This window comes from Oncorhynchus masou, chromosome 8 (genome assembly GCF_036934945.1).
Source record: "Oncorhynchus masou masou isolate Uvic2021 chromosome 8, UVic_Omas_1.1, whole genome shotgun sequence".
NCBI lineage: Eukaryota > Metazoa > Chordata > Actinopteri > Salmoniformes > Salmonidae > Oncorhynchus > Oncorhynchus masou.
Genome location: NC_088219.1, coordinates 1,359,119 through 1,373,481, shown reverse-complemented (window position 1 = coordinate 1,373,481; position 14,363 = coordinate 1,359,119). Strand labels below are relative to the sequence as shown.

The 14,363-nt window shown below is 48.6% G+C and overlaps 1 protein-coding gene across 1 annotated transcript in view; it reads right to left on the bottom strand.

Annotated features, from left to right (window-relative positions):
• The window catches only part of grm5a (glutamate receptor, metabotropic 5a), a 101,116-nt gene that overhangs the window by 21,458 nt on the left and 65,295 nt on the right, over window positions 1–14,363 (bottom strand). Inside the window, 4 exon segments of the mRNA XM_064971066.1 lie at window positions 3,990–4,107; window positions 10,710–10,818; window positions 13,174–13,204; window positions 13,206–13,240. Of these exon segments, the coding sequence (XP_064827138.1) occupies window positions 3,990–4,107; window positions 10,710–10,818; window positions 13,174–13,204; window positions 13,206–13,240 (293 nt within the window).

Below are 14,363 nucleotides of genomic sequence, written 5' to 3'. Positions count from 1 at the left end.
GGCTAAGCGGATGGCGAGCAGTTCGCGATTACCAACATCATAGTTACGTTCTGACGGCGATAAGCGATGAGAGAAAAACGCGCAAGGATGGACCTTGCCGTCAGAGAGAGAGCGCTGAGAAAGAATGGCTCCCACGCCCACCTCTGACGCGTCAACCTCAACAACAAACTGACTAGAGATGTCAGGTGTAACAAGAATAGGTGCGGATGTAAAACGATTCTTAAGAAGATCAAAAGCTCCCTGGGCGGAAACGGACCACTTAAAGCACGTCTTAACAGAAGTAAGGGCTGTGAGGGGAGCTGCCACCTGACCGAAATTACGGATGAAACGACGATAGAAATTAGCGAAGCCCAGAAAGCGCTGCAGCTCGACGCGTGACTTAGGAACGGGCCAATCAATGACAGCCTGGACCTTAGCGGGATCCATCTTAATGCCCTCAGCGGAAATAACGGAACCGAGAAAAGGGACAGAGGCGGCATGAAAAGTGCACTTCTCAGCCTTCACATAAAGACAGTTCTCCAAAAGGCGCTGGAGGACGCGTCGCACGTGCTGAACATGAATCGAGAGAGACGGTGAAAAAATCAGGATATCGTCCATGTAAACGAAAACAAAAATGTTCAGCATGTCTCTCAGGACGTCGTTAACTAGTGCCTGAAAGACAGCTGGAGCGTTAACGAGGCCGAAAGGAAGAACCCGGTATTCAAAGTGCCCTAACGGAGTGTTAAACGCCGTCTTCCACTCGTCCCCCTCCCTGATGCGCACGAGATGGTAGGCGTTACGAAGGTCCAATTTGGTGAAAAACCTGGCTCCCTGCAGGATCTCGAAGGCTGAAGACATAAGAGGAAGCGGATAACGATTCTTAACTGTTATGTCATTCAGCCCTCGATAATCCACGCATGGGCGCAGGGACCCGTCCTTCTTCTGAACAAAAAAAAACCCCGCTCCGGCGGGAGAGGAGGAGGAGACTATGGTACCGGCGTCGAGCGAAACCGACAAATAATCCTCGAGAGCCTTACGTTCGGGAGCCGACAGAGAGTATAATCTACCCCGGGGGGAGTAGTTCCCGGAAGGAGATCAATACTACAGTCATACGACCGGTGTGGAGGGAGAGAAGTGGCCTTGGAACGACTGAACACCGTGCGCAGATCGTGATACTCCTCCGGCACCCCTGTCAAATCGCCAGGCTCCTCCTGTGAAGAAGAGACAGAGGAAACAGGAGGGATAGCAGACATTAAACAGGTCACATGACAAGAAACATTCCAGGATAGGATAGTATTACTAGACCAATTAATAGAAGGGTTATGGCGCACTAGCCAGGGATGACCCAAAACAACAGGTGTAAAAGGTGAACGAAAAATTAAAAAAGAAATGGTTTCGCTATGATTACCAGAGACAGTGAGGGTTAAAGGCAGCGTCTCACGCTGAATCTTGGGGAGAGAACTACCATCTAAAGCGAACAAGGCCGTGGGCTCCCTAACTGTCTGAGAGGAATGTCATGTTCCCGAGCCCAGGTCTCGTCCATAAAACAGCCCTCCGCCCCAGAGTCTATCAAGGCACTGCAGGAAGCAGATGAACCGGGCCAGCGGAGATGGACCGGAAAGGTAGTGCGTGATCCAGAAGGAGAGGCCTGAGTAGTTGCGCTCACCAGTAGCCCTCCTCTTACTGATGAGCTCTGGCTTTTACTGGACATGAGGTGACAAAATGACCAGCGGAGCCGCAGTAGAGACAGAGGCGATTGGTGATTCTCCGTTCCTTCTCTTTGGCCGAGATGCGGATACCCCCCAGCTGCATAGGCTCAGCATCCGAGCCGGCGGAGGAGGGTGGCAGTGATGCGGCAGGTGGCAGTGATGTGGAGAGGGGAGCAACGGAGAACGCGAGTTCCTTTCCACGAGCTCGGCGACGAAGATCAAACCGTCGCTCTATGCGAATAGCGAGGGCTATTAAGGAGTCCAGACTGGAAGGAACCTCCCGGGAGAGGATCTCATCCTTAACCTCGACGAGGAGACCCTCCAGAAAACGAGCGAGCAAAGCCGGCTCGTTCCAGTCACTAGAGGCAGCGAGTGCGAAACTCAATAGAATAATCCGTTATGGATCGATTCCCCTGACATAGGGAATACAGGGCCCTGGAAGCCTCCTCCCCAAAAACAGAACGGTCAAAAACCCGTATCATCTCCTCCTTAAAGTCCTGAAACTGGTTAATACACTCAGCCCTCGCCTCCCAGATTGCCGTGCCCCACTCACGCGCCCGTCCGGTAAGGAGAGAAATGACGTAGGCGATGCGGGCTGCGCTCCTGGAGTAAGTGTTGGGCTGGAGAGAGAACACCACATCACACTGAGTGAGGAATGAGCGGCACTCAGTGGGCTCCCCAGAGTAACAGGGCGGGTTGTTGATCCTGGGCTCCGGAGACTCGGAAACCCTGGAAGTGGGCGGTGGATCGAGGTGGAGTTGGTGAACCCGTCTTGTGAGGTCGGAGACTTGGACGGCCAGGGTCTCAACGGCATGTCGAGCAGCAGACAATTCCTCCTCGTGTCTGCCTAGCATCGCTCCCTGGATCTCGACGGCGGAGTGAAAAGGGTCCGGAGCCGCTGGGTCCATTCTTGGTCTGATTCTTCTGTTATGTACTTGAGTGAAGACCCAAAAGCGGTTTTAACAGAAAACAGAGTTCTTTAATGAAAAACAGGAATGGCATAAATCCTCTTCCAACGTTGACAATGGAACAAAAAGAACGTAGTATAGTGCAGGATGCACCTGCCAGGCAGACTCCGACAGGATAGGACAAGGTGGAAGCAAACGAGACGACAGCTTGCTTCTGGCATCAAAAACACAAACAAGAATCAGACACTGAAAGTAGCAGGAACAGAGAGAGAAATAGAGACCTAATCAGAGGGGGAAGAGAGAACAGGTGAGAAAGAGTGAATGAGCTAGTTAGGGGAGATGTAGAACAGCTGAAGAATGAGAGACAGAGAAGGTAACCTAAAAAGACCAGCAGAGAGAGACAGAGTGAAGAGAAAGGACAGGAACAGACATAACAAGACATGACAGGTTTGGGCTTAGTGGGACGATCATTTGTTTTTCAACAGGACAATAACCGGCAGGGTAGCCTAGTGGTTAGAGCATTGGACTAGTAACCGAAAGGTTGCAAGTTCAAATCCCCGAGCTGACAAGGTACAAAATCTGTCGTTCTGCCCCTGAACAGGCAGTTAACCGACTGTTCCTAGGCCGTCATTGAAAATAAGAATTTGTTCTTAACTGACTTGCCTAGTAAAATAAAATAAAACTCAAAACACACCTCCAGGCTGTGTAAGGGCTATTTGACCAAGAAGGAGAGTGATGGAGTGCTGCATCAGATGACCTGGGTTCCACAATCACCTGACCTCAACCCAATTGATTGATATGGTTTGGGATGATTTGGACCGCAGAGTGAAGGTAAAGCAGCCAACAAGGGCTCAGGATATGTGGGAACTGCTTCAAGACGGTTGGAAAAGCAATCCAGGTGAAGCTGGTTGTGAGAATACCAAGAGTGTGCAAGGCTGTCATCAAGGCAGCAGGTAGGGGTTGCAGGTAGTCTAGTGGTTAGAGCGTTGGGCCAGTAACCAAAAGGCTGCTAGGTCGAATCCCTGAGCTGACAAGGAACAAATCTGTCGTTCTGCCCCTGAACAGGCAGTTAACCCACTGTTCCTAGGCCGTTGTAAATAAGAATATGTTCTTAACTGACTTGCCTAGTTAAATAAAGGCTAATTATAAGTCAAAGGGTGGCTATTTTGAAGAATCTCAAATGTATTTTGAAATGTTTAACACTTTTTTGGTTACTACATGATTCCATATGTGTTGTTTCATAGTTTTGATGTCTTCACTACTATTCTACATTGTAGAACATTGTAAAAATAAAGAAAAACCCTGGAATGAGTAGGCGCTATACGTTCGACTGGCACTATATAAAGGGTACATGATGCCATTAGATGTATAGAGAGTCTGTAAGAGGTGTTACCTGATGAATATGGAGGTAACAAACAGGGTAGCCATGAGCCCCAGACAGGCAAACACCACTGCTGCTATGGGTTCAGGGTCTCCCCAATGTACGTACTGCACCGGGATAGGCTCACAACCTGGAAACACACACACACACACACACACACACACACACACACACACACACACACACACACACACACACACACACACACACACACACACACACACACACACACACACACACACACACACACACACACACACACACACACTCAGTTAGTAATATTCTCAAGGTTCCCCCCCTCAACGCACATTCTGCAGCGTGTGTGCGCTCGTGCTTGTATAGGTCACATGCTAAGTAACACAGCTGAGTCCACAGTAACACAGCTGAGTATCTCTAATGGAATGACTGCTGAGAGGGACCAACCCGGGTGATTAATCTGTGCTACATCAATATGTGTGTGTGCGACCCAGGGCGGAAGGTAACCTAGCAGCTAGAGTGTAGTAACCCAGTAACCGAAATGTTGCTAGTTTGAATCCCCGAGCCGTCTAGGTGAATGTGTAGATCTGTCCTTGACAAAGGCACTTTAACTCAAAATTGCTCCAAGGTGGCTGATCCCTGGCAATGACCCCACTCTCTGAGGGTGAAGAGACGTGACAAAGAAATGTGTGAATCAGGACAAATATAACCCCCCCTATTTGACCATTGAGATTTTCAGAGTCCAATGGAGAAATTAAACATTATTAGTCACGTGTGCCGAATACAACAGGTGTTGACTTTACAGTGAAATGCTGAATACAACAGGTGTAGTAGACCTTACAGTCAGTGAAATGCTGAATACAACAGGTGTAGTAGACCTCACAGTGAAATGCTGAATACAACAGGTGTAGTAGACCTCACAGTGAAATGCTGAATACAACAGGTGTAGTAGACCTCACAGTGAAATGCTGAATACAACAGGTGTAGTAGACCTTACAGTGAAATGCTGAATACAACAGGTGTAGGTAGTAGACCTTACAGTGAAATGCTGAATACAACAGGTGTAGTAGACCTCACAGTGAAATGCTGAATACAACAGGTGTAGTAGACCTCACAGTGAAATGCTGAATACAACAGGTGTAGTAGACCTCACAGTGAAATGCTGAATACAACAGGTGTAGTAGACCTCACAGTGAAATGCTGAATACAACAGGTGTAGTAGACCTCACAGTGAAATGCTGAATACAACAGGTGTAGTAGACCTTACAGTGAAATGCTGAATACAACAGGTGTAGTAGACCTCACAGTGAAATGCTGAATACAACAGGTGTTGACCTCACAGTGAAATGCTGAATACAACAGGTGTAGTAGACCTTACAGTGAAATGCTGAATACAACAGGTGTAGTAGACCTTACAGTGAAATGCTGAATACAACAGGTGTAGTAGACCTTACAGTGAAATGCTGAATACAACAGGTGTAGTAGACCTTACAGTGAAATGCTGAATACAACAGGTGTAGTAGACCTCACAGTGAAATGCTGAATACAACAGGTGTAGTAGACCTTACAGTGAAATGCTGAATACAACAGGTGTAGTAGACCTCACAGTGAAATGCTGAATACAACAGGTAACAGGTAATATGTAGATAGGGGTAAAAGTCAGGATAGGTAATAAACAGAGTAACAGCAGCGTATGTGAAGAGTGTGAAACTGTGTATGTGTGTGTGGCGTCCATGTGCATGAGTGTTTTGTGTTTACACGCCATGCGTGTGTTGTAGTGTCAGTGTTCGTATGCGTGAGTGTGTGGGTAGAGTCCAGTGAGTGTGTGGGTAGAGTCCAGTCAGTGTGTGGGTAGAGTCCAGTCAGTGTGTGGGTAGAGTCCAGTCAGTGTGTGGGTAGAGTCCAGTCAGTGTGTGGGTAGAGTCCAGTCAGTGTGCGGGTAGAGTCCAGTCAGTGTGCGGGTAGAGTCCAGTCAGTGTGTGGGTAGAGTCCAGTCAGTGTGTGGGTAGAGTCCAGTCAGTGTGTGGGTAGAGTCCAGTGAGTGTGTGGGTAGAGTCCAGTCAGTGTGTGGGTAGAGTCCAGTGAGTGTGTGGGTAGAGTCCATTCAGTGTGGGTAGAGTCCAGTGAGTGTGTGGGTAGAGTCTAGTCAGTGTGGGTAGAGTCCAGTCAGTGTGGGTAGAGTCTAGTCAGTGTGTGGGTAGAGTCCAGTCAGTGTGTGGGTAGAGTCCAGTCAGTGTGTGGGTAGAGTCCACTCAGTGTGTGGGTAGAGTCCAGTCAGTGTGTGTGTAGAGTCCAGTCAGTGTGTGGGTAGAGTCCAGTCAGTGTGTGGGTAGAGTCCAGTCAGTGTGTGGGTAGAGACCAGTGTGTCGGTTGAGTCCAGTCAGTGTGGGTAGAGTCCAGTCAGTGTGTGGGTAGAGTCCAGTCAGTCGGTGGGTAGAGTCCAGTCAGTGTGTGGGTAGAGTCCAGTCAGTGTGTGGGTAGAGTCCAGTCAGTGTGTGGGTAGAGTCCAGTCAGTGTGTGGGTAGAGACCAGTGTGTCGGTTGAGTCCAGTCAGTGTGTGGGTAGAGTCCAGTCAGTGTGTGGGTAGAGTCCAGTGAGTGTGTGGGTAGAGTCCAGTCAGTGTGCAGGTAGAGTCCAGTCAGTGTGCGGGTAGAGTCCAGTCAGTGTGCGGGTAGAGTCCAGTCAGTGTGCGGGTAGAGTCCAGTCAGTGTGCGGGTAGAGTCCAGTCAGTGTGCGGGTAGAGTCCAGTCAGTGTGTGGGTAGAGTCCAGTCAGTGTGCGGGTAGAGTCCAGTCAGTGTGCGGGTAGAGTCCAGTCAGTGTGCGGGTAGAGTCCAGTCAGTGTGCGGGTAGAGTCCAGTCAGTGTGCGGGTAGAGTCCAGTCAGTGTGTGGGTAGAGTCCAGTCAGTGTGTGGGTAGAGTCCAGTCAGTGTGTGGGTAGAGTCCAGTCAGTGTGTGGGTAGAGTCCAGTGAGTGTGTGGGTAGAGTCCAGTGAGTGTGTGGGTAGAGTCCAGTCAGTGTGTGGGTAGAGTCCAGTCAGTGTGTGGGTAGAGTCCAGTCAGTGTGTGGGTAGAGTCCAGTCAGTGTGCGGGTAGAGTCCAGTCAGTGTGCGGGTAGAGTCCAGTCAGTGTGCGGGTAGAGTCCAGTCAGTGTGTGGGTAGATTCCAGTCAGTGTGTGGGTAGAGTCCAGTCAGTGTGTGGGTAGAGTCCAGTGAGTGTGTGGGTAGAGTCCAGTGAGTGTGTGGGTAGAGACCAGTGAGTGTGTGGGTAGAGTCCATTCAGTGTGGGTAGAGTCCAGTGAGTGTGTGGGTAGAGTCTAGTCAGTGTGGGTAGAGTCCAGTCAGTGTGGGTAGAGTCTAGTCAGTGTGTGGGTAGAGTCCAGTCAGTGTGTGGGTAGAGTCCAGTCAGTGTGTGGGTAGAGTCCACTCAGTGTGTGGGTAGAGTCCAGTCAGTGTGTGTGTAGAGTCCAGTCAGTGTGTGGGTAGAGTCCAGTCAGTGTGTGGGTAGAGTCCAGTCAGTGTGTGGGTAGAGACCAGTGTGTCGGTGGGTAGAGTCCAGTCAGTGTGGGTAGAGTCTAGTCAGTGTGTGGGTAGAGTCCAGTCAGTGTGTGGGTAGAGTCCAGTCAGTGTGTGGGTAGAGTCCAGTCAGTGTGTGGGTAGAGTCCACTCAGTGTGTGGGTAGAGTCCAGTCAGTGTGTGTGTAGAGTCCAGTCAGTGTGTGGGTAGAGTCTAGTCAGTGTGGGTAGAGTCCAGTCAGTGTGGGTAGAGTCTAGTCAGTGTGTGGGTAGAGTCCAGTCAGTGTGTGGGTAGAGTCCAGTCAGTGTGTGGGTAGAGTCCACTCAGTGTGTGGGTAGAGTCCAGTCAGTGTGTGTGTAGAGTCCAGTCAGTGTGTGGGTAGAGTCCAGTCAGTGTGTGGGTAGAGTCCAGTCAGTGTGTGGGTAGAGACCAGTGTGTCGGTTGAGTCCAGTCAGTGTGGGTAGAGTCCAGTCAGTGTGTGGGTAGAGTCCAGTCAGTCGGTGGGTAGAGTCCAGTCAGTGTGTGGGTAGAGTCCAGTCAGTGTGTGGGTAGAGTCCAGTCAGTGTGTGGGTAGAGTCCAGTCAGTGTGTGGGTAGAGACCAGTGTGTCGGTTGAGTCCAGTCAGTGTGTGGGTAGAGTCCAGTCAGTGTGTGGGTAGAGTCCAGTGAGTGTGCGGGTAGAGTCCAGTCAGTGTGCGGGTAGAGTCCAGTCAGTGTGCGGGTAGAGTCCAGTCAGTGTGCGGGTAGAGTCCAGTCAGTGTGCGGGTAGAGTCCAGTGAGTGTGTGGGTAGAGTCCAGTGAGTGTGTGGGTAGAGTCCAGTGAGTGTGTGGGTAGAGTCCAGTGAGTGTGCATAGCTGGCTGGGGTCATAGCAGAGAAGGTATGGTGAGATTCGAAATGGTCGGTAATCTGTTTGTTGACTTGGCTTTCGAAGCCCTTAGAAAGGCAGGGTAGGATAGATATAGGTCTGTAGCAGTTTGGGTCAAGAGTGTCCCCCGCTTTGAAGAGGGGGATGACCGCAGCTGCTTTCCAATCTTTGGGGATCTCAGACGACACGAAAGAGAGGTTGAACAGGCTAGTAATAGGGGTGGCAACAATTTCGGCAGATAATTTTAGAAAGAAAGAGTCCAGATTGTCTAGCCCAGCTGATTTGTAGGGGTCCAGATTTTGCAGCTCTTTCAGAACATCAGCTGACTGGATTTGGGAGAAGGAGAAATGGGGAAGGCTTGGACGAGTTGCTGTGGGGGGTGCAGTGCTGTTGACCGGGGTAGGAGTAGCCAGGTGGAAAGCATGGCCAGCTGTAGAAAAATGCTTATTGAAATTCTCAATTATGGTGGATTTATCAGTGGTGACAGTGTTTCCTATCTTCAGTGCAGTGGGTAGCTGGGAGGAGGTGTTCTTATTCTCCATGGACTTTACAGTGTCCCAGAACTTTTTTGAGTTAGTGTTGCAGGAAGCACATTTCTGCTTGAAAAAGCTAGCCTTGGCTTTTCTAACTGCTTGTGTATAATGGTTTCTAGCTTCCCTGAACAGCTGCAAATCATGAGGGCTGTTCGATGCTAATGCAGAACGCCATAGGATGTTTTTGTGTTGGTTAAGGGCAGTCAGGTCTGGGGAGAACCAAGGGCTATATCTGTTCCTGGTTCTACATTTCTTGAATGGGGCATGCTTATTTAAGATGGTTAGGAAGGCATTTTTTTAAATACCCAGGCATCCTCTACTGACGGGATGAGATCAATATCCTTCCAGGATACCTCGGCCAGGTCGATTAGAAAGGCCTGCTCGCTGAAGTATTTCAGGGAGCGTTTGACAGTGATGAGTGGAGGTCGTTTGACCGCTGACCCATTACGGATGCAGGCAATGAGGCGGTGATCGCTGAGATCTTGGTTGTGAAATCCAGTTGTGAAGGCCCGGTGGGGCTCCGCGTTGGCAGTAAAACGGGTCCGGATGATTGTAGCCCATGAGTGATTGATGGAACTCTTCAGCTGGCTAGCTCCGGAATAATTGATGTTTGCTCCGGAATCGACGGAAGCCGATAGTCACACGGATAGCAGCTAGCTAGCTGCGAGATCCAGGTATGAATGTCCAGAGTTAGCGGTTGAAATCCAGGGACATGGAGAGAAAAATAGGTCCGGTATGTTCCGTTCCGAGCCGCGCCGTACAAACTGGCGATAGATTTTAGAGCTAAAGGATAGCTGATGACCACAAACCGTGGTTAGCTGAATACTAACGATTAGCCAGTAAAGAAGCTAACTAGCTTCTGATTAGCTTCTGGCTAGCTTCTGGATTAGCTTCTGGCTAGCTTCTGGTTAGCTTCTGGTTAGCTTCTGGTTAGCTTCTGGTTTGCTTCTATGGAGGATTACAGATTTGAGGTAAATAATACTTTTTTTTACAAATATAAATTGGTGAGGCGGGTTGCAGGAGAGTTTTGAAGATGAGTTTATGGAAAATTAAAAAAAATATATATAAAAAATGTATGAAAAAAGTTGTAAATATATATATATATACGGGACACGACAAAACGAGGACAAAAGACGTCTGAACTGCTATGCCATCTTGGAAAGATATAACTATATCTCATACAACTTTTGAAGTTAATGTCATGGCATCTTCAATTGAGAAAAACACTTGAAAAGGGCCGGACAACTGCTCCGGAAGTGAACATGGAAAAGATATGACATTCACGGTGGGAGGTAAACAAAATATTCTGTCATTAAATATGGAGTCTGTCTGATATACATAAAGCTTGGTGGGAAAACACAGAGAATGTCTGACTCACTAACAAAGACACGATTGTCTTTAACTGTATTAGCCCGAAGTGAGAATACGAGATGATAATTTCCTTCGTGATAATCAGGACATGACAGGGAGAGAAAGATCGTTTGAGGGCTCTTGTTGAACCAATAAAAACATTCAAAGGCGAAATTCAACAATTGCAGGACGCTCTCTGTTCCCTCAATCTACCCTTACGCTGAGTTGCGAAAGGCAGCTCGAGTTTCAAAACATCTGGTCAGAACTTCCTGGCTTTGAGTCAACATATTCTGACAGCGGTGACGAACGATATCTCAGGCCGACCAGAACACAGGCTGTTAAAGGACATACATAAATCAGCATCTTCAAAACAGTTGGATGAACGGTCAAAGACTTTGAAGCATCCACGAGACGTTGGTATGAAGTCTTGGGACCATTTAAGGCGATATAAAAAAACAAACTCTATATCCTTGTGATGGGTTACAGTTGTTCGCCTTTGTTTTGGATAACCGTGAACATGGTGTATTTGAAGAAAAGGTTTATATCGCTGTGGGTGATGAAGAGCAAGATGTGGCCGATGGATGGAGAGCCAGACTCGTTTTCCTTAAGGGTCCGACCAATGCCACCGCTAATTGGGAGGAGATAACTAAATGTGTCCAAAAGCTGAAAGAGCCGTTTGTTGGATTTGATGAAAGCAGAGGTGGTTAGTCAAAGTGGGTTACGTGACACAGAAGATGAAAATGCACTCAACTCCTTGAAAAATGGGGCAATCACACATCAGTTGATGCAATCCATACACGACGATTTGTAAAAAACTTGTTTCCACAACTACTGATTGAGACAGACAAAGCTACATCACCAACAGGCGACTGAACAGAGACGTCAATCAACATAATAACCGGCTGTCAACAGAGTTGTTCAGGTTCTGAGTGAAACCAACAACATTATTCCTTCAGCAGAAGAGAGACCTGGTGTATGTCATTATTGAGGGATTTCTGGTCCCTGCCAACGAGAATGTCTGAGGGAAAAAAAGTGTCCTTATGAGAAGTGGGGAATCAAAGGCCGTCAAAGAGAAAATGGAAACAGGACAACAGCCCTAACGACACAATGCTGATGCAGAAATGTAAGAAGCTCCGGCTCAGCAGTTTTCTGGAGGCCGTGGAGGAGGGTGCGGCAGGGTAGCCTAGTGGTTAGAGCGTTGGACTAGTAACCGGAAGGTTGTGAGTTCAAACCCCCGAGCCGACAAGGTACAAATCTGTCGTTCTGCCCCTGAACAGGCAGTTAACCCACTGTTCCCAGGCCGTCATTGAAAAATAAGAATGTGTTCTTAACTGACTTGCCTGGTTAAATAAAAAAAAAAGGTAAAAATTAACTTAAGAGCGTCTGCTAAATGACTTAAATGTAAATGTAATGTAAATGTGGAGGCACCAGGTCTCTGCTGAAGGAATAATGTTGTTGGTTTCACTCGGAACCTGCTCAACTCTGATGACAGCCGGTTATTAAGTTGATTGACGTCTCTGTCCATTTGTTCCTTTGTCTCTCCCAAATCGTCGGATTGCAGCAACTAATGTGTGATTGTCCCATTTTTCGAGGAGTTGAGAGCATTTTCATCTTCCGTGTTTTACGGCCCATCTCAGCTGGTGTATCGGATGGAATATATGTGAACATTATGATGACCTTTGCAGTATATATTTTTTAGTAGCTACTGGTGCAGAGGTCACTGTATTGCACATATCTTATGCAGAACATATATGTCCTCAGTACACAGGCAAGAAGACGAGAGCAATGGGAGTGGGGGAGGGGGAGATAGATATGAAGCAGACCAAGGAGGTTGTAGCATTGCAGGTGGGGGGGGTTGGAGGGGAAGTAGGGAGACCACTCCTCTCCCATCAGTCCATCCTCTCCATCATTTGATCGCTGCATCGCTGATCCGATGCGATGGAGGACACGCTGCTCCATCGTGGAGAGAGTGGGCATTCTATGTTGTGTGTCTAGTTTGTCTATTTCTATGTCTGGCCTGATATGGTTCTCAATCAGAGGCAGGTGTTAGTCATTGTCTCTGATTGGGAACCATATTTAGGTAGCCTGTTTGGTGTTGGGTTTTGTGGGTGATTGTCTCCGGTGTCAGTGTCTGACCCTGACTGTGACCTCACTCTCTGAGGGTGTCTCGGAGGTATTGAGGTATGCAACAACAACAAAAACATTTCCATTTCATACACACTGTGTGAAACAGGACAAAATATATGTCTCATCTTGATTATAGTCGCGTGGTCCAGTGCTGCAAAGGAAAGACCTAGTTAAGCTGCAGCTGGCCCAGAACAGAGCGGCACAGATTTACTCTTCATTGTAATCAGAGGGCTGATGTAAATACCATTCGTGCCAGAGTTGAGGAGAGACTGACTGTATCACTTCTGCACTGACGTTGCGGTTAAAGTTCGACACGTACTCATGTCATCAACATCTAAAGACCTGCATCACTATGCTGAGAGATTCCCGTATCTAAAAGGATGTATTTGGGTGTTTTTTGGAGTGTTTGTTCATGTTTTTTTTTGGGGGGGGGGGGCTATACTACACAGCGAGGATGAGGAAGTGATTTACTGTTTTGGGGTAAGTTTCTCTAAAACAGCCTTCCGAGTGGTCTAAGGCACTGCATCGTTGCCGGCCGCGACCGGAAGACCCACGGGGCGGCCGCACAATTGGTCCAGTGTCGTCCGGGTTAGGGGAGGGTTTGGCTGGCAGGGAAGTTCTTGTCCCATCGCTCTCTAGCGACTCCTGTGGTGGGCCGGCCACAGTGCATGCTGACACGGTCGCCAGGTGTACGGTGTTTCCTCCTGCTTCCAGGTGAAGTCAAGTAGCAGTGCAGCTTGGCTGAGTCTTGTTTCGGAGGTGTGGGAGCAGAATCAGAATTAGCATAGATAGATGGGGGGTGTTTGTGTACCTGTCAAGTCGTTAGGTAGCATGTTCATCAAACACAAACTCATTGTCTTTTACAGGTCCAGCAGCAGCTGACCTCATTACGGATCACCTGGTGACAGGTAGAGAGGAGAGGTCAAACAGGGTGTTACAGATCACCTGGTGACAGGTAGAGGGGAGATCAAACAGGGTGTTACAGATCACCTGGTGACAGGTAGAGAGGAGAGATCAAACAGGGTGTTACAGATCACCTGGTGACAGGTAGAAAGGAGAGGTCAAACAGGGTGTTACAGATCACCTGGTGACAGGTAGAGAGGAGAGGTCAAACAGGGTGTTACAGATCACCTGGGGACAGGTAGAGAGGAGAGGTCAAACAGGGTGTTACAGATCATCTGGGGACAGGTAGAGAGGAGAGGTCAAACAGGGTGTTACAGATCACCTGCTGACAGGTAGAGAGGAGAGGTCAAACAGGGTGTTACAGATCACCTGGGGACAGGTAGAGAGGAGAGGTCAAACAGGGTGTTACAGATCACCTGGGGATGTAGAAGGAGAGGTCAAACAGGGTGTTACAGATCACCTGGGGATTAGAGGGGATCAAACAGGGTGTTACAGATCACCTGGAGACAGGTAGAGAGGAGAGGTCCAGGGTGTTACAGATGGTGACAGGTAGAGAGGAGAGGTCAAACAGGGTGTTACAGATCACTGGTGACAGGTAGAGAGGAGAGGTCAAACAGGGTGTTACAGATGGTGACAGGTAGAGAGGAGAGGTCAAACAGGGTGTTACAGATCACCTGGTGACAGGTAGAGAGGAGAGGTCAAACAGGGTGTTACAGATGGTGACAGGTAGAGAGGAGAGGTCAAACAGGGTGTTACAGATCACCTGGTGACAGGTGTCAAACAGGGTGTTACAGATGGTGACAGGTAGAGAGGAGAGATCAAACAGGGTGTTACAGATCACCTGGTGAGGTCAAACAGGGTGTTACAGATGGTGACAGGTAGAGAGGAGAGGTCAAAAGTTACAGATCACCTGGGGACAGGTAGAGGAGAGGTCAAACAGGGTGTTACAGATCACCTTGACAGGTAGGAGAGGTCAAACAGGGTGTTACAGATGGTGACAGGTAGAGAGGAGAGGTCAAACAGGGTGTTACAGATCACCTGGGGACAGGTAGAGGGAGATCAAACAGGGTGTTACAGATCACCTGGAGACAGGTAGAGAGGAGAGATCAAACAGGGTT